Source organism: Neophocaena asiaeorientalis, unplaced genomic scaffold (genome assembly GCF_003031525.2).
Source record: "Neophocaena asiaeorientalis asiaeorientalis breed wild unplaced genomic scaffold, Neophocaena_asiaeorientalis_V1.1 scaffold165, whole genome shotgun sequence".
NCBI lineage: Eukaryota > Metazoa > Chordata > Mammalia > Artiodactyla > Phocoenidae > Neophocaena > Neophocaena asiaeorientalis.
In genome coordinates, this window is record NW_020173918.1 from 1,086,951 (window position 1) to 1,113,789 (window position 26,839).

The following is a 26,839-nucleotide window of genomic DNA, read 5'->3' on the forward strand; positions in this document are numbered from 1 at the left end:
ATTGTTACTATGGATAGTCTAAGAGTGTCTGCAGCAGATGGGCAGGTGCTCAGAGCAGCGAGGCTAGGTCTGCAGCCCAGCACTAGTGACTTCCTTTGGATACATGTTCATTAGACTTGGATGTACTGGGGCATTAGCTCTGGGCACATACTTCGCCGTAATTAGGGAAAGAAAATTTGGAATATTTTTTAACTGAGAAAATACAAAATACCCATCTTCCTGTTTGTATCCAAACCCCATCAAATGCGAATTCTTAACCTAACAGAAGCAAACATAGCATTTGCCACAACTCTTAGGTAGAGATGAACTCTATACCAAGTGCTCTCCAAGGGTATCTAGAGGACTCACGGCTCTTTCAAGACTCATGCATCCAACCAGTCATTTTTAATTCATCATAATCACAAAGCACTTTCCAGAAATATCAAAAAGTAAAGTAGGTCAGTTTTCATGGAATGTCTGACTTCACCATAAACACTAATGAGAAATTTGTCTTGAACTGGTGAGATGGAGTTTGAAGGAGAAGAGGAAGGTGGTAATGTAAGGTATTATCTTTCTTCCATTAAACTCTTAAATAATAACATAACTTCAAAAATACCAAGCTTGGCTTCCCTGGTGGCGCAGTGGTTGAGAATCTGCCTGCCGATGCAGAGGACACGGGTTCGTGCCCTGGTCCGGGAAGATGCCACATGCCGCGGAGCGGCTGGGCCCGTGAGCCATGGCCGCTGAGCCTGTGCATCCAGAGCCTGTGCTCCACAATGGGAGGGGCCACAACAGTGAGAGGCCCGTGTACCGCAAAAAAACCCAAAAAAACAAAAAAACACCAAGCTGGCCATCACCAGAAGTAGCAAACAGCTCACACATACTCACGCATACAAATACAGCAATGTTTCAAGGTTTTTATGACTTTAGACAGATATATTCGCAATCTGAACAAATCAAAAGGTAAATACAAAAAGATCTTAACAAGAGCCCACTGGATCCAGAAAAGGTAACGTGCAGTTTCTAAAAATAGGAGAAACAAAATAAAAAGGAATTTTCTGATAATGAGGTTTAGATTAGATTATTCCTAAGGTTTATCCTAATACTAAAATAATATTTCTGTAGCAAATGTTAGGTCAGACTTTTCCTAAACTAACCTCAAGGTCAAGTTGTCTGTATAGGAGCTGCTTAGTTGCTATCCTGGGCTTATATAGAGTGGGTGAAGGAAAGTGACATAAATTTGGAAGATTTGTGAGTTTAGCTGTTCTTCTATTAGTTGTAATATATCAGACAACTTTATAAAACATTTTCTGAATTTAGCTGCCCCCTTGTACCAATATTTTAGATAGATAGATGGATGGACGGACGGACAGATGAACACACAGATAGACAAAAGTCTGAAGGCAGGATGGAGAACTCACCTGCATGGCCACCTCTTTACTTTCACTCCCGGGCCCCAGGGACCACTCATAGAGGACAATCTGGTGATCATCACTGCTCTCGTTTCCATTCAAAGTGATGGAGTTTTGGGGCAAAGTTATGGTCTGATTTGGTCCCGCATTGGCAACTGGTGGATGGTCCACAGCACTGTTGACTAGTAGGGCTGCTGTTGTGGAGCTAATGGCTCCATCTGAGTCTGTAACAGTCAGTCTATGAAAAGGAGAGGAAGCTATTACACTGCATGAATATGCCAAATCTCAAGGCAAGTGGTCAATTTAGTCTGCCTATGGTACATTTCTCAGAACAACCGAGAGCAGGTGTAAATAGAAATTTGAGGATGAAGCTGAGGAAAGAACAGAGACCTGAGGCTATACTTTCTCTTTGTTTCTGTTGATTTACTTTATTTTTAGCTAGTAATATATTCACATGATAGAGTTTTATTTTATATGGGTTTCTCATTCTTTGAGATGCTGGATGAAGAAACCATCCTCAGCCAACACAGAAGCCTCTCTCTACCACCTGAGACTCAAAATGTATCAGCTTTAAGTCCTGCCTGCAGGCCTGAGCATGTAGAGACAGCAAATCACTCCTGAATTTTCAGCTACAAAGCTTTTTAATTTTCTCATTCTTTTCTAGAGGACTTAATATTAAGTGTTTTCAGGACACTCCTTGCAAAGCAATTTTAGGATTAAGCACTTTGAAATACAAACGATACTCTGCCTACACAAACAACACAGAGAGCTGCACTGACCCTCCTGTAGTAAACTCATTGGTGATGTGGCAACTGGATCAGTGAAATAAGGTCACTTTATTCTTCTGGGGCCAAGATTTAGTTTGGAGCAGCAATGCATGTGTAACAGGTGTAAATAGGAATATGAGAATGAAGCTCTGGAAGAAACACAGGCCTTATTTGTAGGTAAGGTACCTGTACAGGGGGCCCCCATATTCTGGGCCTCTATCCCACATACTCTATACAACCCAGGGTCCAAACTCCAGTTCTCGCTCTGACGGCAAACCAAACACCTAAGGTCCTTCCTCCTCAACCAGGCTGAGTCAGGACACATTCTGGGCCCCTAAGGGAATTTCTTCCTAGTGAAATGGGGTTAGCAGTAGGCCTGCCTTGGGACTTCCCTGGCAGTCCAGTGGTTAAGACTCTGTGCTCCCAATGCAGGGGGCACAGGTTCGATCCCTGGTTGGGGAGTTAAAACAAACAAACAAACAAACAACAACATAAAAACGAAGTAGGCCTGTCCCAATGAGACGGGTAAAGAGTCATTAAATTAAAATTAATCAAAAGAACCTCATAAAGTGGCATTTCACTGTATATAAATTTTACCCCAATAAATAAGTAAAGTGTTATAGAAAGACTTTTAAAAATAACTTTTCTGAAGTCCCCTTAGACTTTTATGTCATAAAGTTTCCACAAGTTTACCTTAGCAAAACCCTCAGATAAGAAGTAGACAATAATTTGGCAACATATATCAAACTCCTTAAAAACACACAGGCCTCTGACCCAGAAATTTTACTTGCACTCCAAAATTTAACTATAAGAATGTTCCCCCAAACATTGAATAATGGGGCTAAATTAATTTTCTGAAATGTATCAGCATCAAACATGATGTTGCAGAATATTTAATGACATAGATATCCATAATTAATGGGAATCCAAAATCAGATCCACTCATATATGACAATTTGATATAGAAGAGACGTGGTCTTGCAGATTGAGAAAGGACAGACTAGACAATAAACAGTAATGGGACAATAGGCTGATTATCCATGTGGGAACAAATAAAATTGGATCCAACCACGGTAGACATGCGGTCAATTCTAGATGGATAAAATGTAAACATGGAAGACAAAATTTTTAATTTTAGAAGAAAATATAGAAAGTAGCTTGTAAAACATCTTATACATTTTGATCCAAGTAAGAAAAAAGTTTTAAGTTTATGTGTATAGAAAAAGGACCATAAATGTAAGTACTATACTCTTTTTTTTTCTTTTATGTTGTTTTCTTTATTTGCCATGTGCTCATGTTAATTTTTTTTTTTTAACATCTTTATTGGGGTATAATTGCTTTACAATGGTGTGTTAGTTTCTGCTTTATAACAAAGTGAATCAGTTATACATATGCATATGTTCCCATATCTCTTCCCTCTTGCGTCTCCCTAGTACTACACTCTTAAGGATGTTTATTCCTAGGTAGTGGAATTATGGGAGGTGTTTAATTTCCTTCTTTCTGCTTCTAGATACATTCTGTTTTTTATTTTTATAGCAAACATGCATTATTCTTATTATAAGAAGAAAATATCATTTTTTGAAACACCTGCATTGTTACTTGTCTCTCGAAACCTATTATTTCTTCTGGATCAAGCTGTGGCAGCCAGTGTGGTAAACTAAAAATAAATACACGACATGTTTTTATTAGTTCCCCAACCAGGGATCAAACTAGCATAAATACCTACTCAGCAAAGAATATGGCAGATAAGCATATGAAAAGATGCTCCACATCATACAGTATCAGGGAAATGCAAATTAAAACAACAATGAGATACCACTACGCACCTATACTATGGCCAAAATCTGAAACTCTGGCAACACCAAATGCTGGAGAGGATGTGGAGCAACAGGAACTCTCATTCACTGCTGGTGGGAGTGCAGAATGGCACGGCCACTTTGGAAGACAGTTTGACAATTTCTTACAAAACTAAACATACTCTATAAGAGGTGATGACTTTCAGACAATAAGGTTGCAGCTGGAAGCTACTAGCAGATATTGTTTTGAGAATGACTGGTGGTGTCCTTAGATCCCATACAGTTCAGAAAATTCAAGTTCTCAGCAATACACAAACATGTCTGAAATCACGTGCACAATGGCCACCTAGTTTTACCTTGGATAAACAAACAAAAGCTACTCTATTTTGATTTTTAAATGCATTCTCCTCCTCAATGGCCAAACCAAATGTACAATGTATGTTTAATAAGCCACAAAACAGGCCACCAAAAAAAACACAAAAAAACAAAAAACCAAGCATACTCTTACCATACGATCATGCTTCTTGGTATTTACCCAAAGGGGTTGAAAACTTCTGTCCACACAAAAATCTGCACATGAATGTTTATGGCAGCTTTATGGACAATTGCCAAAACTTGGAAGCAAGCAAGATGGTCCCTCAGTACGTGAATGAATAAATAAACTTTGGTGCATCCAAACAATGAAATATTACTCACCACTATAAAGAAATGAGCTATCAAGCCATAAAAAGGCACGGAAAAATCTTAAATGCATATTACTACATGAAAGAAGCCAATCTGAGAAGGCCACTTACTATATACTTCCAACTGTATGATACTCTGAAAGAGGCAAAACTATGAAGACAGTAAAAAGGTCAGTTGTTACCAGAGGAGGGGGAAAAGGACAGGGATGAACAGGCAGAGCACAGAGGATTTTTAGGGCAGTGAAAATACTCTGTATGATACTATAATGATAGATATCCGTCATGATACATTTGCCCAAACATATAGAATGTACACCAAGAATGAACCCTAAGGTAAACTATAGACTTTTGGTGGTTATGATGTGTCAATGTGGGTTAATCCTTGGTAAAAAGTGAACCATTCTGGTGAGTGATGTTGATAACAGGGAGACTGAGCGCGTGGGGAGCAGGGGACATATGGGAAATTTCCGTATCTTTCAATTTTATTGTAAACCTAAAACTGCTCTTAAAAAAATAAAGTTTAAAAAACTTTAAAGTTTAAATAAAGTTTAAAAAACATCCAAGAGCACTGGATGCCCCATGTGGCTACTCACTCTACCCCTACAAGGCCTATAGATTCCCAGAAATCCACTCAATAATAAAGGAAGCTTTCAGAGCTAGGTAAATTTCTTTTTCTTTTATTGGGGTAAAGTACATATAACTTACCATTTTAACCATTTTCAAGTGCACCATTCAGTGGCATTAAGTACATTCACATTATTGTATAACCATTACCACTATCCATCTCCAGAGCTTTTTCATCATCCCAAACATAAACTTTGTATCCATTAAACACTAACAAACTCACCATTTCTCCTCTATCACCACCCCACGGCAATCACTATTCTGCTTTCTATCTCTATGAATTTGACTACTCTAGGCACCTTAACTAAGTGGAATCATACAATATTTGTCCTTTTGTGAGTGGCTTTATTCAGTTAACCAAATGTCTTCAAAGTTCATCCATGCTGTAGCACGTCTCAGTAGTTCATTTTTTTAAGGCTGAATAATATTTCTTTGTATGTACATACCTCATTTTGTTTACTCATTCATCGGTTGATGGACATTTGTGTTGTTCTATTAACATTGGAGGATGCTATAGACTGAATGTTTTCTGTTCCCCCAAAACTCATATATTGAAACCTAATCCCTAATGCGACTGGTATTTGGAGGTGGGACCTTCCGGGTGATTAGGTCATGAGGGCAGAGGCCTCCTGAATGGGATTTGTACTCTAACAAAAGAGACCTCAGAGAGCTCCCTTACCCCTTCTACCATGTGAGGACACAGTGAAAAGATGGCTGTCTATAAACCATGTGAAGAGGGCCTTCACCAGACACCAAATCTACCAGCACCTTGATCTTGGACTTCCCAGCTTCCAGAGGTATGAGAAATAAATTTCTGTCATTTAAAAGCCACCCAGTCTATGGTTATTTTTGTTATAGTAGCCTGAATGGACGAAGATAGTGTACAAGCATCTATTTGAGTCTCTGCTCTCAGTTCTTTGAGGTATATATCTAAAGTGAGATTGCAGATACGGCAATTCTATGTTTAACTTCTTGAGGAATTGCCGAGCTGTTTTCCACAGCAGCTCTACCATTTTCCATCCCTACCAGCAATGCACAAGGATTCCCATTTCTCCACAGCCTCACCGACACTTGTTATTTTCCATTTTTTAAATGATAGCTATCCTAATAGAGTAAACTGCTTCGTAAGCTGAGATTTCCAATAAACCCAAACAGAAGTTTTTACAACATGTGTAAAATCTAAAGCACTTTAGAGCACCTCTGTGGACTTTTTAGTCAAAGATGAATCTAGTCAGATGCTTGAGAGTTTCTTAAGCTGGCTAGACTTCTGACGATTCATAAATACATATGTACGGGCTCCTTCTCTGAAATCATCAGATTCTTAAAGCAGTATATGAGGTCTTAAAAATATAATAAGCTAAAATGTGTGGGGTGCAGCTAAGCAGCACTTAGAGGAAAATTATACCTGTGAAAGATTTATAAGCTTTTAAGGAAGCTCTAATATGAACGAACCAAGATTCTACTCTAAGAAGTTAGAAGAAAAAGAACAAAGTAAATCAAAAACAAACAGAAGTAAGGAAGCAGTAAAGAGCAGAAAAGAACAAATTAGAAAACAGGCAAATATAATTAAAACAGTTCTAGTTAGGGTTCCTTGAGAAGATAAAATTAACAAACCCCTTAATTAGACTTATCAAGAGAAAAAGAACACAAATCACCAATATTGGAAATGAAAAAGAAGTTATCAGTACAGATCCTACAGACATGAAAGGATAATATGAAAATACTATGAACAACTTTATGCCAAAAAATATGATAATTTAGAAGGAATGGATGAATTTCTTGAAAAATACAACTTACTAAAAACTGACACAAGAAAAAAACAGATAACACATCATCGTTAATCAACTATACTCCAATATAAAATAAAAATAAAATTAAAAAGAAAAATTAAAAAAAAACAGAAAATCTAAATAGGCTTACATCTATTAAAGAAATTGAATTTGTTATCAAAACTTTCCCCAAAAGAAAATTCCAGGCCCAGATGATTTTACTGGTGAATTCTATAAAACTTTCAAGGAAGAAATACCACCAGTTGTTCATAAGTATTTCAGAAAATAAAGAAGGATGGATCACTGGTCAACTTGTTTTATTAGGCCAGTATAATCCTCATATCAAAACCTTATGACAATGCAGAGAGAGAGAGAGAGAGAGAGAGAAGAAGGCACAGACCAAATCTTTCATGAAGACAGACATAAAAATCCTGACAAAAATATTATCAAGTTGAATCCCATGCTACATAAAAAGAATATCATGGGGGCTTCCCTGGTGGCGCAGTGGTTGAAAGTCTGCCTGCCGATGCGGGGGACACGGGTTCATGCCCCGGTCCGGGAAGATCCCACATGCCATGGAGCGGCTGGGCCTGTGAGCCATGGCCGCTGAGCCTGCGTGTCTGGAGCCTGTGCTCCGCAACGGGAGAGGTCACAACAGTGAGAGGCCCGCGTACCACAAACAAACAAACAAACAAAAAGAATATCATGATCAAATAGGTTTTATCCCATGAATGCAAGGTTGATTTAACATTCAAAAATCTCACACAATACATAAAAATAACTCAAAACAGATCACAGATGTAAAAATAAAACCTAGACCTATAAAACTTAGAAAGAAAACAGGATCTTTGCAATCTTGTGATTAAACAAAGGTTACTTAGATAGAACACAAAAAGCATGAAACGTAAAAGAAACAATTGATAAATTAGACAATCAAAATTTAAAACTTTTGCTCTTTAAAAGATACCATTAAGAGAACAAAATGTCATATACTGGGAAATATCCACAACACATATATAAAATAAAGAACTTGTTTCAGAATGTATAAAAATCTTACAACTAAGTAAGAGGTAATTTTTAAAACAGGAAAAAGATCTGAATGGACACTTCACAAAAGAAGTTATATGAATGGTCAGTAAACACCTAAAATACGCTTAATAGCATTAGTCAACAGGAAAATGCAAGTTAAAACCGTAATGAGATACAACCACCCATCAAATTAGATACAATTAAAAAGACTGATTACACCAAGTGTTGGTGAGGATGTGGATTCTGGAACTCTCATCCACTACAGCTGGGAATATTAATTAATACACCCACTTTGGAAAAGAGCTTGGCAATTTCTTACAATGTTAAACATAAGCTCACCATAGAACCTAGCCTTTCCACTCTTGGGTATTTACTCCACAAATATGAAAATACATGTCCACACAGACTTGTACACAAATGTTCATGGCAGCTTTATTTGTAATAGTTCAAAGTTGTAAACAAGCCAATGTCCATACTAGATGAAAGGATAAATTGTGGTATATCCATACATTGGAATAGTACTCAGCAACAAAAAGGAACACACTATCAATAGAGACAACACCATGAATGAACCTCAAAAATCATTTGCTGAGTGAAAGAAGCCAGGCAAAAAGGAGCACCTACTGTACAATTCCATTTATGTGAAATTCTAGGAAGTGCAAGATAATTTAAAGTGGGGGAAAGCAGGTCAGTGGTTGCCCAAGGACAGGAATAGAGAGAGGTTTGGATTGCAAAGAGGCATGAGAAAACTTTTGGGGATGATGGAAATGTTTATTATCTTGAATGTGACAATGGTCTGACGGGTGTATGCAAATGTCCAAACTCATCAAGTTTTATACCTTAAATATGTTCAGTTTATTACATTTCAGTTATATCTTTAAAAGTTGTAAAAAGATAAAGAAACAGGTAAATCATATAAACCTGCCTCACTTTCACTCTGAAGATAGAAACTTTCTTTCACGTATCTCAACACAGCAAAATAGATGCCATCCCATACTATTCCTGACAACCAAATCCAAAGGTTTCCAATAAATACACACTTGTAATTTATTATTGATGATGGTATCAGAGTGTAAAGTGGCTGGCAACCAAAAGCCCAGAGGAAACCAAATCTGCCCTGTCTCCTGGTCAAAATGAAAAGAAGCACAATGTTCTATCGGCATCTATTGGAACTAGTCAAATTGTCAGTGCTGGAAAGCGAACCCACTTGCCTGAAAGTATAGTTTCCAGGAACAAGGTTAGACAGATGTAAGACGGGGGTATCAGCTGAGGTCTTCTCCTCTTGGAAGGGCCCATTAACTTCTTCCCAGTGATAACTCACTATTTTAGTATCATCTGTACTGTCTAGAAAGATGGACAAATAAACAAAAACTAGAATTAAATACAAGAATATTAAAACATAAATTTTGTAATTTACATTATTGGGGTTTACATTTGATTTTATATGAAATCATATAATTGCACAGATTTCAATGGCCATATATTATGTGTTAGAAGGAGGATTACTTCTTTCTAAATTATCATCATGATTTTTCTCCTGGGTTTCCACCAGATTTGAGTGAGGGTGTTTTGACTCAGTTGTGAATTTAAAAAGCAAAGTGACAGGCACTACTGCTTTTTTTTTTTAACTCACTCCAACTACAGCACACGATACCTTACTGATAATTCAAATAGGTATCTGAACTGACAGATTCATAAAGAATTGAGATGCTTCTATATAATTACAAAACACCTTTTACTACCCTAATTATTAAGTGTAAATCCAGATAAAGGTAGTATCCTACAAGAAAACCTCCTATTTCTACTTTAAAAGGCAGCAAACAAAATGTACTAAGTAGAATCACAGAAGTTTAGACCTGGAAGGGAGCCAGTTTCATCTAATTCATTTAAGGAAAGAAAAGTTCATGCAACAGATTAATAATCCTGAACAGTTTCCTGTAACTAAATCGCACTGAATTAGAGGAATCAAAATGTAATATATTTTCTCATGTAAATATTTTCATTTAAAACAGGCTTTAGGGACTTTCCTGGTGGTGCAGTGGTTGAGAATCCTCCTGCCAGTGCAGGGCACACGGTCCAGGAGGATCTCACATGCCGCAGAGCAACTAAGCCCGTGCGCCACAACTACTGAGCCTGCACTCTAGAGCCCGTGAGCCACAACTACTGAGCCCTCGTGCCACAACTACTGAAGGCTGCATGCCTGGAGCCTGGGCTCCACAACAAGAGAAGCCACCGCAATGAGAAGCCTGTGCACTGCGACAAAGAGTAGCCCCCGCTCGCCACAACTAGAGAAAGCCTGTGCGCAGCAACAAAGACCCAATGCAGCTAAAAAAAAAAAATAGATAAAATAAATAATTTTTTTAAAAAAGTGATTTCCAACTGCTCATCACGTATACTACATCGAAAGGAGATTCTTTAATAATTGCTTTAATTCTGATCAAATAGCTAGACCCTAAAGAATTTTTTCATAGACAAATGAGACATAACTGAAGGGAAATTCAGCCTAAGACAGAGAAGTTGTGCTAAAGGAGCTGAAGGACTTGAAGATACAGATAGATGCTCATCTATTGGTGAGTTAGCCCATAAGTCCTCACAGCCTCAATAGAGGCCTCCCATTACGTCTCATAGTGCAGAGGGCAAAATCCCCTGAAGTATGGCTGGATACCCACGGCTGCCATCGATGAGGGCCGACGTCAGAGGCAGAGTGAGCTCCTGTCTCTCGGGAGAAACCACTGCCACGGGAGGCAGGTTTACTCTTCCGGCTGTGACAGAAAAAAGGACACGGGCTGAGCCCAAGTTGTCACCACCCAAATAAACCATCTGATTTTCAAAAATTGGTTATAAATATCCTGTCCAGAAAGTGTTTATCCTGCAGGCCTCAACTATGGAAAGTACTTGTAATGTTTTGGAACCCCCCTATACACTTTAGGAGCACGTCTGCAGGTTTAGATTTTTGTATGAAAGCCCAGGCTCAATGAACACATGTAATAACAAGCAAGGGGTTGGTCACAGAACCTGAGCAGCAACTGCAAGAGAGGAGCAATGGAGTAGGGTTCCAGCTCCTACTATTAGCTGGCTCTTGACTCTTTGAAGCCCCGCCCCCCGGGCCCGACCCCACCAACCACATTTAGCTCTAAGAATAACCAGGCAGAATGTGCAAAATGGGGAGCTGTCAGCCCCTGGGGAAGAGGCTGGAGGTGAGGTTGGCACTGAGCTGGCCCACATCCCTTGTGCCCAGAGGAGGGGGTGGCAGAGGCTCAAGGCCCATGCTCCATGCAGTGAGCCAGGGCTGTGCCCACCCAGACAAAGGGCCACTATTTCTAATTCACACCAGTGCACTGACCTATGGACTAGTGGTGGCCTGAAAGGACCAGGGGGCTTGAAAGCCCATGGCATACATTTCCCTTGACCCCTGAGTTGCTCCCTTCACCTAAGGACAAGCTGAGTCACGGGGAATGGAGGTAGAAGGGTGAACTCAGCAAATGTCAGAGGGAGGAGGCTATTGCCACACCTAAGAACAGCAAGCAATAACCTTGCAACCTTACACAGCAGTGTCAAGCAAGTACTAAGAATTATACAGAAAGAAGAAAGAAAAAAACTGTATAATCTTCACATGTTTTCTCTACAATGGAGCCTAATGTAAAACTAAAAAGATATATTACCGTGTTATTCAGGCACCAAAAATTGAGATTAAACAGGAGGCTGTCCTCTTACACAGGCTTACCTGGCTTAACGGTGACATTTACAAATCCCTCTCCAAAGGCATTTTCACTAGAAACTGCTACTTTGAAGGCATAAAGTCCTACTGACAACTGCAAGATAAAGAAAAGTTATACTGATAAACATGCAAACAACAGGATGGGTCCACTGCCTAGAAAATCCTTAAATATTCCAGAAGCCGTTCTCCTGGAATCAGCATAGAGAAGGGGCTCGGGACCTGTGGACACACTGCCACATGTCTGAAGCCTATATGCTGGAACACTGAAGATCACCCAGGAAGGCCTTCAGCTTAGTTACAGATGTTCACGGGGCTTACAGAGGCATATGTGACATGGACCAACCGAGGGCGGCAGTTCTCAAACTTGAGTGTATGGGAATCTTGCATTTTTACCAAGTAGCACTTGTGGGTCAGCTGTCAATGGTCTGGGTGCCAGACTTCGAGAAACAGCGCTCAGTGGCATGGGGGTGACGCTAACTCATGTTGCACCAGTAGCTGTGCAATATCAGAAATGAAGAGAACATAATCATCTATGGGCCAAGAAGAGGGAACATTTCTTCTTGTGAGGGCTTATATCTAGGAGCAATATTTGGTAGTCAAACCATATGTGAACTGGAATGGAATTTTTGGCAATCCTAGAAATGTGCCTGACTAAGAATCAGAGATGACCAGAATGTCTCTAACACTGCAAAGGGATCAAGAGTTGGAACACAGGCTTTAACCTCACTACAGAGACCCACAGCAGCCTGGGCCAGCCTCTCTTCCCTGGGCTGATATGCCAAGTAAGTCAAATAAAGAAAAGATCCCGCAAGCCCCTTTATTTAAATCTACCTGTCTACCTACATGCTTGAAACTTGATTCATTTATATTCTTCTTTTAATCTTAGTCGTAAGAGAGACTTCTAGATTCAACAGCTAAGAAGGCGTTACCTGAATTCTAAGGTATGCTGTCAGTTACCACCGGTTACCACTTACCTGAGAGACATTAAGAGTTTGAGTGTGTCTTTGTTTTATTTCACCTTGGTAGTATTCAGGGTGGCTTATTAAACTCCATTCATAGTTGTAGGTTGTTTCTGAGGGCAAAGAAAAATATGAGTAGTTATAAACTCTTAGAAGTCACTGTAATCTGGGCAGATGGAGGAAAATGACAGTCTTCAATCTACTAGCAGAAATTAATTTAGATAGACTGCACTCAACTTTCAACTATCATTCAGGTAAGGAACAGTAAGGTATCTATATCTTTTAATTTTTAAATTATTATTATTATTTTATTATATATATATTTTTTGCGGTACGCGGGCCTCTCACCGCTGCGGCCTCCCCCGCCGTGGAGCACAAGCTCTAGACGCGCAGGCTCAGCGGCCATGGCTCACGGGCCCAGCCGCTACGCGGTACGTGGGATCCTCCCGGACCAGGGCACGAACCCGTGTCCCCTGCATCGGCAGGCGGACTCCCAACCACTGAGCCACCAGGGAAGCCCTCTATATCTTTTTAATGTAAAATTTCTTTGTTATTATAAGAACATACAACTTATAAAAATTTAGAAAATATAGAAAGTTTTAAAAAAATTGCCCTAATTTCATTGTTGGCATTTGATGACTTTCCTTCCAGACTACTACACCTGACTATACATATAAATTTTAACATAGTATAATCCACTGTACTTTTCTCCTTTTAATAAAAGGCAAGGAGATTTAAATTCATTCCATCTGTCGTAGGGGTTTATATAAGGCCATAAGAACAGATTAAATCTCTTTATATTAAGATGAAGCTGTCTTCCACCTTGTGATTCTAGTAAAGCACGAGTTACCTCAGCTGACAGGAGTAAATGACAAATGCCAAATATTAACATCTATGCTTAAATTTTGATCCATGTGTGATAGGGAAAAATGAATAAAGGAACTAACCTGAATGAGAAATATTCAAACACCTTAAAAATGAATATACTTTTAAGAAAGAATGCATTTGACAGGTCACAGGAATAGGTCAAATGTTTGCTGAAGAGCAGAGTGCTGGATCAGCAGAAGAAAGAGTATTTTAAACATTTTTTGAACACCTGGTGTGAGGATCCTGAGAACCTGAGACGTGTTGCCACTACAATATCTGCAAACAACCTTTGTGCATGTGCTCCCTCCCTCACCTGACAGTGGAACTTTCCCAGGCTCTGTGGGTTATTACAAGTCAAAAGCTGGTATATGGAAACCTCTCCTGTTCTAAGGTATCACTCTGCTTTGCATCATCATAAATGTATGACTTCTTATCCTGACCAGTTAAAGGAAATGTTCTGTATTTAATTCCTATCCTCTCACTCCATTTTAAACTCTTTCAATAAACTTTAAAGCTTATGATCATCAAAGCCTTGTCATCCACTCGAGAGTGACATTCACTATGTTGTGAAAATGAATCAAAGTTGTAAATAACCAGTAAAGACACCTAAAGGACACACCAGCTAATGGGCCCCTACTGGTCCCAGAGGAAAGTCAAACTCTCACCTGCAGGTGGCGCTGGCACAACAGACGCCTTCAGTTCAACTTCATTTTCCGGCAAAGTTATTATTAGGTTATCACCAGCAGACACCGTGAGTTCTTTCACTAAAAGTTAATTAGAAATAGTACATTTCATCATATACTTCAATGACGTTAAATTACTGCCCTATGATAGATTAGTTTTTAGTATCCATAAGATAACCCATATTTTTGTAATAGTTCTTCATGCGATTTTATCTAAGACACTTTTTCCCTCTGGCTAGTAACTGAACTGTGCCCTATATTATGTTGCAGGGTAGATTTCATAAATTTAAAACTGTCAACGTGAGTAGGCACTGTGGAGAAAATAATGCTTCAGATCGACTGAGCAAGGTGTCGGTGACAAGAGTTGCGTGAAAACAGGTAGTGTACTGCGGACTGGGTCTATTTTCTCTCTTGCTTCCAGCTTTGCTTGACCCCCTGGTACGTGCTATTTTTAGTCTTAAAAAGATGGAGTGCAATCATAAGTGTTTCTGTAGCATTAATCACGCGCCACTCAGTTCTGATAGTAACCCCATGAATTACTGCAACGGTCTTGCTCTTGGAACCTTTCCAAGAGAAAAGCCTGTCAACCTCAATATAAAAAAGCTATTTTAACTCAAGCAGCAAAAGCACATCCACTCTCACCAGAAGCGCTTAGTCACTAAATCAGCATATTCAGAACAAGGCTTGTTTCCTTGCTCCATAACCAGGATTATACTGATAACGTTCAATTGGCTTGACTCAACTGGACATTAGTCTCCCTTTGTAAAATACAATTGAGATCGTCAAGATATCACATAGAGAAAAGCAAAGATTTAGAGAAAAGCTGAGTGCTCTCTAGAGGTCCTAGCTGCTTGGAGATGTTAGATGGGAGATATGGCTCGTTTAAATCTACTTCTCTCAGTCTGTACTCAGTCCCTCGAGTGCCTTCCTAGACCAGCTGCAGAGGCTTCGCTGCCGTCTCTGGCTCTTCTTCCCTGTCACTGACTCTTTTCAAGAAAAATCAGCCATTGTGGACCTAAAAGGGATATTGGTCCAAACCCATCATTTGACAGATAAAGAACTTGAGCCCTGGAGAGGCAATATAAGTTGCTTGAGGCTATGTGGATCATTAGCAATAGATCCACCAATATCTAACTAATTTAAACTGTATTTATGTCAACAGCCACTTATCTACGAGAGTGAACTCTGATAGGCTCTGTTCCAAGGACTTGAAGATTATCAATTCATTTCATCCTCTAACTACTCTATGCAATAGGTGCTACTAGAACTCAAGGATGCTAACTCCCAGGCCAGTTTCCTTTTCCATATACTGCACAGCTCTTCCACCATTATCCTTCTCTCTACTGAAGCTCAGGATCAAAGTAAATAACCAAAGAAAAGAGGGTAACCCTCAAAGTACATTACCCACAGAAAGGCTCAGGAAACATGACAAAAGTCTCTAGTAACTTCTTTAGTATTAAATCCAATGGGAGCTTTTCAATCCTGTAACACCCAGCCCCTTCATCACTTCTTCCGACGTGGAAACCTCTCCTCTCTCCTTCTCTCAGTCCACGCTCTCCTCTTTCTCTACCTCTCTGTCACAGCCACTCAGTCAGCTCTATAGGCTCCTTCTGCTGTCCCGGCTCCTAATACAATGATGGCTCCAAAGTTCCACCCCTCAGGCCTCTCCCCAGCCCACCCCGTGGCTCTCCCTGGAGGGCCTTCAACTATCACCTCTACACCGAAGACACCTAGTCCTTTATCTTCAGCCCAACCACTCATCTAATTTTCAGTTCCATGTGTTCATATATCTTAGAGTCCTTTTACCTTCATCGTGACCTTCAACCACTTACCAAGTTCTAATGATTCTGCCCTTCTAATATCGCTTGAATCTGGTTCCTTCCCTCCATCCCTGCAACCACTCACTACAGTTTTTTTAATGGATCCTCTTGCCTCAGGTCAACCCCATACTATTTTCTTGATATCAGTCTGATCATTTCACTTTCCTGCTTCAAATCATTCGGGGATTCTCTCTACTCATCCAATAAAGCACAAATGCCTTAGCACAGAACACAGGATCCTTCAAAATACTCTAGACTCAGACCTTGCCATTTCCACTCCATTTACATGATCAGTGTCAGCCATACTGAACCCCTTATAGCTCTTCCCAAAATGCCCCTTGAGCTCTTGTCCCTCTGTTCCCTGGCACAGGCAGTGAATGAGAGGATGGGCAGGAAATGCCGAGCGTGGTGCCTGGCCCTGGGTAAGTGCTCAGTAAATGTAATTATCATTACTGTTATTACACATGTCGCTCCCTCGACCTGAACAGCATGCTGACTCCATTTTTGCTGGCTCATCTATCCTAGCATTACCACCTCTGGAAAGGCTTCTGTGGCCTCTCTGAGCCAGTCAGCCGGGCTGCTCCTTTTCTGCTCCCATAGCAGCCTCTCAGAGCACTTACCGTATTGTATCAAACCATCTATTTGTCTGTCAGCCTCATCCTCTAGACTATAGAGTCAAGGAGGGAAAAGACAATATCTATTCATCTTTTTATTCCCAGCGCCTAGCATCATTTCTGGCACACGATAGATGCTCAAAAACGTGCCCGGAGGGAATGAGTAAACTTTCGAAGTTGTCACTACTATATTCTACAGCGTGTCTTCAGTACATTTCTTCCAGTTATATTTTTAAAATTACCTGTCCTGGGGGCAGTAGGAGCAGATACAGGTTGCCGAGATGGGGCAGACTCAGTGGGGAGGGTGCTAGTGGGAAGGGTTGAAATGCTATGCTCTGTGCTCCGTGGGGTGACTGTGAGAGCTGGGCTTTTCTCCATGGTGGCTGGGCTGAACTCCAGGCTGGCTGGAGAAGGATTATGGGAAGGCATTAGGACCTAGGAGATCAATTACAAGCATAAGTTGTTATGGGGGAAAAACAAAGGTTGAACTCTTCAAGACAACACCATGTCATTGACTTTTTCAAAAATTAGACTCAGTAGCATTTGATATACCATGTCTAACATTGCAAACCACTGGAACTCTAGACCATCTCTTTTAAATATTCTCTGCTACCTGCTAAAAATGTAAGGCAACTCTGGGTTGGAGAATTATTATAGGCAAACATACACATACAGAAAACATTCAAGATAAAAAGAGAGAAAATACTTAGAGTAGCAATAATTGAAGACAATCAGATAATTCAACAATGAACAGGTTTCCAGAGTAAATGATCTCTATTCACATCACCCACTGTATATAATTTATAATTTAAGATTATGGTTATAGGGTTATCCAACTTAAAGTTTTAAATTAAATATTATGTGCAGGTGGTAAAGCTCACAACATGATAATAAAATGCTCTTCTGAGCTCCAACTGCCAGTGCCTGTATAAGTAAAACTAAAACTAACTAAGTAGAGCCAGATAAGTAAAACTCAGGCTAAGAAGACAGGAGACCCAAAGGGGTGGCTGAGTGTGAGATCCACAGAAAGCAAAGCTGTAACTCAAATGTTAACTAGAGGGGGGGGCGTTGGTATTTATTGAAAACACAGCTACTCTTTTTTGCAGTTCACTTAGCCACATAAAAGAAGGTAAAATGTGTTAATACTCAGGGATGGGGGAAAAGAACACCGTTAATCTTTGATACTTTATTTTTTAATTGAAAGTCTTAAGAATGTTTAAGATAATTACAAGGACAGAAAAATATGAAAACTTTGAAATGAAAAATACATCAAAGCAGGAAAAAAGCTGATAATCTCACTGCTTAAAAGAATGTTTAGCAAGTTTTAATGGTTGAGATTGTAATGTCTAGTCAATTCAATCCAGCTTTCTTCACTTATTCTAACCTAAGCACTGATATCTTAAATAATATTTTCCTTTTTTTAAAAAAAAATCTTAATTGGTTTATGTCCCTTTACATTCTGATTTGCTCTCTTGTATCTTGAAGTACACTAAATTCTCCCATGACCTGTCCTTTTGTCACTTTACTGCCAACTGCATTCGGCTTCTCCTGATCGACACACCCACTATATCCTCACCTTGTCCTGGTATTTCCCAAATGAGCAGTCTCTGAGCTCCCAACTACTCTCCCCACAGTGCAGCCTCCTTCTCTATCTCCCTGACCTTCTGCCGTTAGCACTTGAACCTTCCCTCTGTTTTGGGTATGTCTGCTCTCCCAAAGGTTCCCATTCTTTTCACCTGTGTTTTTCATGGAACGTTCTGTACAGCTTATGTTCTCTCCTTAGTATCTTGTTCCTCCTATCCAACTGATTCTTCACTGGTGAGTTTCAAGCAACCTCAGAACCTTGTTGGGTCTTGAAGAAACTGTAGCGGGTCAGAGTGTCACTCTAAAATATAGCTGATTATTCTGAATGAAAGGTACTTGAGAAACAGCCAGTGCAAGAAGGACACTCTGACCCTCCTTTGTCCCCCCTGAAAGCAAGAGACAAATCTCCCATGCAAAAGGTACCCTTCTTTTCAAGGATTATCTACAACTTAATGCAGCTCAAAAAAATTTAATCGACTATAGGGGAAAATATGTACTTTCGTGGAAAATAAAACACTGTACCAGGAGGATAGAAGGTATCCTTATCACCATAGAGGGGAAATTTAGGGCTGAGAAGGCTGTAGAAACAAACCTCGTGTTAAAGCAACAGGCCCCAAATAGAGTCCTTTATGTTAGGCCCCCAAACCAAGACTTAATTACAGTTTCAGCTCTCCCAGAAATGGAATCTTAAACCAGTCAATCAGGAATAATTTTGAGGTAATCTGCTTGATAAACCCCTACTATCCCTTAAAAGAAAGTAACCTTGTAATAACCAACCCACTTTTTTGCCTTATATTCCTTGTTTCCACTCCTGCCTAGAAAAGTTTTTCATTTTGTACAGCTCCTCGGAGCTCCTTTATACCTGCTATACTGGATGCTGCCTGATTTGAATGCATTTTTGCTCAAACTCTTAAAAATGTTAATATGCTTCAGATACTTATCTTTAACAGATACTTTGTCACCAATTTATTACCCCAAGCCTAATCCTCTTTGGCTTGTCAATCTTCACAGACTGATTGTTTCTTTGTTTAAAAGATACAAAGCCTTCCTGCTTTGGTCACCTCTCATATTTTTATGGGGGCTCCAATACATACCAAAGTAAATTTGTTTTTCTCCTGTTAATCTATCTTACGTCAATTTAATTATTACCCCAACCAAAAAACTTGGAAAGGAGAAAATTTTTTTCTGCTCCTACAAAACCTACCACGATGAGATTTGCAAAGCCTCTGGCTACACTCGCTGTGTATATGGGCTGGCTCCAGAAGCTTCTACAAAACCTCATTCATCTGAGATACCGGTAGAGGCATCTCTAAGGAGAAGCACTAAATCATCATTAGGGGGCTGACTTGTGAAGGCAGAATAAATATTTGCTCTTTTAAACAGTCTGGTCATGAGTGCACAACAGAGGAAGAGGATGTTTTGTTTGGAAGGTTCTGAGAGTCATTTTTTAGACGATACCTTAATAGGTGCCCCCAAAAGGAAGCTTCGCGTGCCCCCAAAAGGAAGCCCCCAAAAGGAATAGGTGCCCCCAAAAGGAAGCTTCGCGTGACATATGTCCTAATGAGGGCCGGGCTCTGAAAGGGAACTCAGCCCCACCCACCCTCTCCTACACACGCCAGCCACACCCACCTCTTTTCCAGAGCTGTTGCTGGATTGCTCCTGGAGCTGAAAAGTCTCTTTCTCCAGTTCCTTTCCGGAAGGTGGAGTAGTGACCAAGGGAAGCAAAAACCTTCCCCCGGCGGAGGCATTCGGGGCCGGGGTCCACGCCGACTCGTTCAGCTCACGGTGCTCTGGGCCCTCCTTCTGCTTCTCCGCCGATGTTGCTGGGCTGCCTCCAGCAGAGGAGTTGGAACCTCCCTTGCCACGGGCCGGCAAGCCCCAATCCGTGTACCCGGAGCTCCCTCGGGGCTCCTGCTTGCCGATGGGCCGGAAGAGGCTCTGCTCCAGCTCCCCATGTGAGTGCTCAGACATCTCCTCCAGGCCCCGATCTTTGCCCAGGAAGGCCAAGTCCTTTCTGATATCCTCAGGTGAGTCCCCCCAGATTCCTGACGGGGAACCCCTGTTCAGCATCAGCTCCCCGGAGTCCAGCAGCTGTGCGGGCCTCTGGGCGGGCCTGAGCACAAAGGTCAGGTAAGACCTGATGGAGCCCATCTTTCTGGGCTCGCAGTTCTCCTTGTGAGGGCAGCTCACCAGGTAGCAGCGGCCCTCAAACCACCAGGCCAGGTCACAGCTGTACAGGTCACAGCAGGCAGATATGCAGTCTGCCACGGGCGTGGTTTGAGGCACTGGCATAATTTTGCTAGTTTCCAAGTTAGGAGAAATGATGGCATTGGAATACGTCCTCCCCTCACTGCACTGCGTACAGGCACAACCTACAAACACGCGGTCTCCAATAAGGAAGCGAGGCATATCACTTCTGGCAAGCAAATAAACCACCAGCATCTCCTATAGAAAGTCCACGGCTTTAGAGCCCATCCATCAACAGCCCCATCCGTACATCTGTCCTCCTATCCTTTCACCCCCATCCATCCATCCATAGATTCTCCCACCTGTCCGTCTAACCGCCCACCCTCTCTCTTTATATGATGTTACTCCACTCAGCGAAGAGAGGCGTTCTTTTCTACGTGCGTATTTGCTTTTACACTATAATATTCTGCTCCTCACCCAAAACCCAGCTATAAAGGTTTGCTTTAGGAACAATGTCATGCTGTTAATTGAATTTTTAAACATCTCAGGTTATTCTGATGATAGATCAATTCTGATGACATATCAAAGGAGAGAAAAACTTGTCCTAAATACAGGTCTATAACAACTAGCTTTAAGCACATTCTAAACCATGAACTACAAATTGTGCCAGTTGGCAAATACAGCAGGCAGGAGAGCGGTGCTATGTAAGTGTGACCTGCAGGCCACAAACGCTGTGACCAGTCCATAAAGAATAAGGGCAACTGGGGCTTTTACAAAGCTCTGCGGCAATTTGTCATTCCCTGACTTCCAAGGACAAAAATCACCTTCCTGCTTTTTTATTTTGTAAAACAAAGAATGCTGCCCACCACCCAGTTCTACAAGGATAAAGTCATTACCCACTGCAGTCACTGACAGTGCACCCAGAAATGAATTCAGGGTGAGACACAGGATAAGGCGCTCTGTGCTTTGGACAAACAGGCCCCGTAGATACTTAGATGCATATCTTAGGAAGAATTTTAATGAGCCCAGCCAGATTCTTGTATCTTCCCTTACATAGAAAAGCACTAAAATCATCAGCTGAGATATCTGTTCCTTGTGACTAGCACTAATCGTTTACTAAAATGTGTGCTTGACTGCACGAATTCTCTAGCCCCAAATCATATATATATGGGCTTCTCCTCCTGTCTCTTCAGAACAGTTCCCTTAGAGCTACCGAGAGACTGTTTCCTGGGCTATAGTCTTCAGGAAGGTCCCTGAATAAAACTGAAACCCACAACTTTTACCCTGTGCATTTTTCTTTCAGTAGAAATTGTGTGTTGATTTTCTTACCAAAGAATCTGTCGGTGGTAGATTGGAAATAAAAACGAATTGGTCCCTCAGCACATATAGTTTGATGAGTTCTGCTGCAGAACTCAGAACAGCAAAGGATTTCTTTTCTAGTGAGGGCTCATCACTGATCATTCTCTTAATAACTGTTACATTTTTCATAATGACAGTCAGAGATCACTTCTAACTGGAGGTAAGAGAAGTGGTTAAATACAGTATAAGAATCATCCTATTTTTTTTTACCTGTATACATATCATCGTTATAAATTTTTAAGAATCATTCAATGACTAACACTGACTCTACAGGAAAGTCTAATTGGTCCAATTCAATAAGAATTAGATATAATAAATATACATCTTTCCCAATGAATAAGCTAGCAACAAACCACTTTTTTTTTTTTTTTTTTTTTTTTGTATATTTGAAATTTGCTTATCTTCTCTGGAGAAATGTTTACATCTTTTGTCCTTTTTTTTTGTGGTACGCGGTCCTCTCACTGTTGTGGCCTCTCCCGTTGCGGAGCACAGGCTCCGGACGCGCAGGCTCAGCGGCCACGGCTCACGGGCCCAGCCACTCCGCGGCATGTGGGATCTTCCTGGACCGGGGCACGAACCCGCGTCCCCTGCATCGGCAGGCGGACTCTCAACCACTGCGCCACCAAGAAAGCCCAACAAACTAATTCAATTGAAATGACATTTTCTCAAACCAAATCTACTTTTTTAAAAAAATCACCTTAATAGTTTTAGCCTTCTATTTTCTAAAGGAAAGCTTAGTCTCAGATATGGAGAGGAGGAAAAAAAATAATTCTGCTGAACATAACAAAATAGCATTTCTAATTAAGGTCAAGAGACGATGAAGCATATAAAATAGGCAGGTAACCTCCAACTCCCAGTTCTACTCTCAAAAATAGTGTCCTTATTTGTAAAGATATCACTACATTCCTTTAAATGAAGGGGACTTTAAATGAAGACTCAAACTAGAAATTTCTTTCAAACACAAATGGCAGGATACATTTTATTTCCCTTGAACAACTGTTGGGTCCTCTCCTTTTGGGCAATATGGTGCATAAGAACTACCATGTTTCATTTCTGGCTGTGGCCACCAGAAGCTTAAAAGCCAACTTATAAAACTGTCACAGAAACCATTATACAGGGAAAAGGCTGTGATCCTGGAATAAGCAAATTGTTACACGTGGGTAAGAAGCACGGCAGGAACCTTCAACACAAAGCTTAAAGCAGTTTTCCATCAGGTTGAAGGTGGAGATCGCCATTTATTGGGTTGGCCAAAAAGTTCGTTTGGTTTTTTGCCATAAGATGGCTGTAGTAGCACTTAGTTGTCTTTAACTTCATTGGAAACAATTCTGTTAGATTCGGTTGTGACAGCTGTCATATCAGCGTGCATTTAAAAAAATCTTATCAAAATTGGTGAATTTTTGTGTAGCCATTTTAATACTGAAGATGGAAGAAAAAAGCAACGTTTTCAGCATATTATGCTTTATTATTTCAAGAAAGGTAAAAATGCAACTGAAACACAAAAAATGATTGGTGCAGTGTATGGAGAAGGTACTGTGACTGATCGAACGTGTCCAAAGTGGTTTGGGAAGTTTCGTGCTGGAGATTTCTCACTGAACAATGCTCCATGGTCCAGTAGACCAGTTGAAGTTGATAGCAATCAAATTAAGATATTAATTGAGAACAATCAATGTTATATCACGCGGGACATAGCCGACATACTCAAAATATCCAAATCAAGTGTTGAAAATCATTTGCACCAGCTTGGTTATGTTCATTGCTTTGATGTTTGGGTTCCACAGAAGTTAAGTGAAAGAAACCTTCTTGACTGTATTTCTGCACGTGATTCTCTACTGTAACATAATGAAAACGTTCCATTTTTAAAACAAATTGTGATGGACGAAGTGGATACTGTACAATAATGTGGAACAGAAGAGATCATGGGGCAAGCGAAATGAACCACCGCCAACCCCACCAAAGGCCGGTCTTCATCCAAAGTAGGTGATGTTGTGTATATGGTAGGATTGGAAGGGAGTCCTCTATTATGAGCTCCTTCCGGAAAACCACACGATTAATTCCAACAAGTACTGCTCCCAATTAGACCAATTGAAAGCAGCACTCCATGAAAGAGTCTGGAATTAGTCAACAGAAAACGCATAATCTTCCATGAGGGTAACACAAGACCGCATGTTTCTTGGATGACCAGGAAAAAACTGTTACAGCTTACCTGGGAAGTTCTGATTCATCTACCATATTCACCAGACATTGCAACTTCAGATTTCCATTTATTTCATTCTTTACAAAATTCTCTTAACAGAAAAAATTTGAATTCCCTGGAAGACTGTAAAAGGTACCTGGAACAGTTCTTTGCTCAAAAAAATAAAAAGTTTTGGGAAGACGGAATTATGAAGTTGCCTGAAAAATGGCAAAAGGTAGTGGAACAAAATGGTGAATACGTTGTTCAATAAAGTTCTTGGTGAAAATGAAAAATGTGTCTTTTATTTTTACTTAAAACCCAGAGGAACTTTTTGGCCAACCCAATACCTCTGGGACAGATCATCATTTTGTTCTGCAAAAAATCACCTGAATGGGCTGTTTAGATATACATACCTTAAGCAGAGATCTGAACGCTAAAGAAAGAAGTTTGAAAAGGTGGGTTTCCCAACAACTAAACCATTCTCCCTTTGGGCCAAGCTGCCGTAATTACTTTAGAATCTATTAGACTCACTCAAGAACGTTCTTGAAGAGACCGGAAGCACTCACATGTTTGTCCCCTCTACAAATTACCAGCCCAATCCATGAACACACTAGGCACTCCATGATTGTTGACAGGTCAATAAAATCATCGGTTAGCATCTTATCAAAGGTAAAGAGGAGAGAGAGAAAAGACAGACAAACCCTAAATAACATTATTTGGGCTCAGTAACTCAGGAACTTTGAAATAATGAAAAACACCTCATAAGAAAAAGAAAAGCAGTGAAAAAGTGGGGATTTGAGAGAGAGAGAGAGAGAGAGAGAAAGAGGGCTCCAACATTAACGACAGCATTCTCCAGAGTAAAGAGTACACTGAGTATGGAATAAAGGAACATCTTGCCTTGCATACTAAGCAGTGGTGAATTTAATAAGATGGACGGATGGCGTGGGGAGAGTAAACTTCAGGAAACGATAGGGCTTTCCCGATTGTAGTGTTTCCTGAAGCGGCCCTTGTATGATCTAAAACTGTGCTTATAAAAATTCAGATGCTTCAGACTCCTGAGTCACACCCACTAGAAGTTCTGATTCAGTAGGTCTGGATGGGCCCCAGGAAACCACATTTTAACCAGGGTCGCTCTCAGGGAAGCCTCAGCCTGGTTTTACCATACTTGGACAAACCCCGGATATAAAACCAGTTTCCCTGGCCATATCTCCATCCTCAATCTTTGGTAAGTTCAAAGGGGCTCGGCTGGCTTGGCTGGCCTAGTTGGGGCATGAATCATCAGAATTTATGCTCACCAATGATTTTACGCCATGGTGTGTCGACAAGAAGCAAACAGACTATATGAAAATAAAGATTTACGATAAAAAAAAAAGTCTGTCATTTGCTTTCCAAAAAAGATCTACTATGCAATTCTTTTAAATAAATACATGAAGTTTTCCTGGTATATATGAAATGTGATTTTATTTCCCCCAAAATAGTCATGATAAAAAATTTAAATGCCTGTTTCCAGAAACCACTTATGCATGAGGTCTGCCTTTTTTTTTTTTTTTTTTTTTCGGTACGCGGGCCTCTCCCTTTTGTGGCCTCTCCTGTTGCGGAGCACAGGCTCCGGACGCGCAGGCTCAGCGGCCATGGCTCACGGGCCCAGCCGCTCCGCGGCATGTGGGATCTTCCCAGACCGGGGCACGAACCCGCGTCCGCTGCATCGGCAGGCGGACTCTCAACCACTAAGCCACCAGGGAAGCCCCAGGTCTGCCTTTTTATATGTGAAATAAGTCTATTGGAAAGCAAACACACAGCACCTTCACCTCCTCAGGTTGATCTGAGTTACTTAAGCCAAAGATAGGAAGTCCAAGTGTGATGTCTGGTGGTGTCTCCAGGGTAACGGTTTCCTACCTGTAAGGGTCACCAGCAGCAGCAATGAAGAGAGCGCACCTGTGGGGGGAGCCATGTTGACTCACACGGTGGGTGGAAGCAGGCTTCAGAGATGGCCCTGAGGGGTCTTTGGTGCAGGCTTCCTTTGATGTTTCTTAGGAGCCAGATTCGGCCTCAAGAACTTCAAAGGAAAAACAGAAAAGAGACAGGAAGGAAGAAACAGGTAAACGCAGAAACATACAGTTACTTATATTATTTATTCATGGCAATGGGAAGCCTGTCTTGTTTACATCCCAGGGCCATAGTGAGGTTCAGGGCAGGACACGCCAAGATGTGCCACTTTGGCATGTGGATTATTTCAGTCAAGGTCTAAAGGATTCAGGAAGAATCTTTGACCTTCACCCTAACTGCCCAAAAGGATTTAGATAGAAGACCTGTTCCAGGAAGGGACCTCTCACCATAAATAAATACAGTATAATGTGAACTAGGTGTGGTAGACAGGGAGGAACCTAGCAAAGTCTGTTTGTTAAAATTCCTCTCTGTGTTCTTCTGTCTCTGTATGATGCAGCAAACATTTGTTTACCAAACATGTGCTCTTTTTCATCTTCCTGTGAATTGCCTTCCTTCCCTTTGAAGTCCCAGACCCCTACCCCCTTCTCCTTGGTCCAGGATGACATATATACCTCATTTTACTGACTCTCATTTTACCTGGAATCTCTCACATTATGTGGATTTCCTGTACGTAAGCAATTAAATTTGGTTTTCTCTTGTTAATCTGCCTTATGTCATTTTAATTATTTGACCAGGCAAAAGGACCAAGAGCGGAAGGGGGAAATTTTCCCCACCCTGACAACCATATCTCAGGCAAACCATCCACTGAAGTTTGTTCAAATAGCAAGTACAGTTCCTAAGAAGGGGCAAAGGGTTTCTCATGCTTTGTC

General features: G+C 40.8%; 1 protein-coding gene across 4 annotated transcripts in view; it reads right to left on the reverse strand.

Annotated features, from left to right (window-relative positions):
- KIAA0319 (KIAA0319 ortholog) overlaps window positions 1-25,974 on the reverse strand; it is a 46,127-nt gene extending 20,153 nt beyond the window's left edge. For 3 of the 4 annotated variants that reach the window (XM_024751974.1, XM_024751972.1, XM_024751975.1), the window contains exons 1-9: window positions 25,920-25,974; window positions 19,934-20,676; window positions 16,963-17,155; window positions 14,269-14,367; window positions 12,752-12,849; window positions 11,784-11,871; window positions 10,729-10,821; window positions 9,271-9,403; window positions 1,401-1,629 (exon numbers count right to left, since the gene is read on the reverse strand). In XM_024751974.1, coding sequence (XP_024607742.1) covers window positions 1,401-1,629; window positions 9,271-9,403; window positions 10,729-10,821; window positions 11,784-11,871; window positions 12,752-12,849; window positions 14,269-14,367; window positions 16,963-17,155; window positions 19,934-20,676; window positions 25,920-25,974 — 1,731 coding nt within the window. The remainder of the gene's footprint in view (window positions 1-1,400; window positions 1,630-9,270; window positions 9,404-10,728; window positions 10,822-11,783; window positions 11,872-12,751; window positions 12,850-14,268; window positions 14,368-16,962; window positions 17,156-19,933; window positions 20,677-25,919) is intronic. The other variant, XM_024751973.1, reaches the window with a different exon arrangement.
- Between the last annotated feature and the right edge of the window lie 865 nt (window positions 25,975-26,839).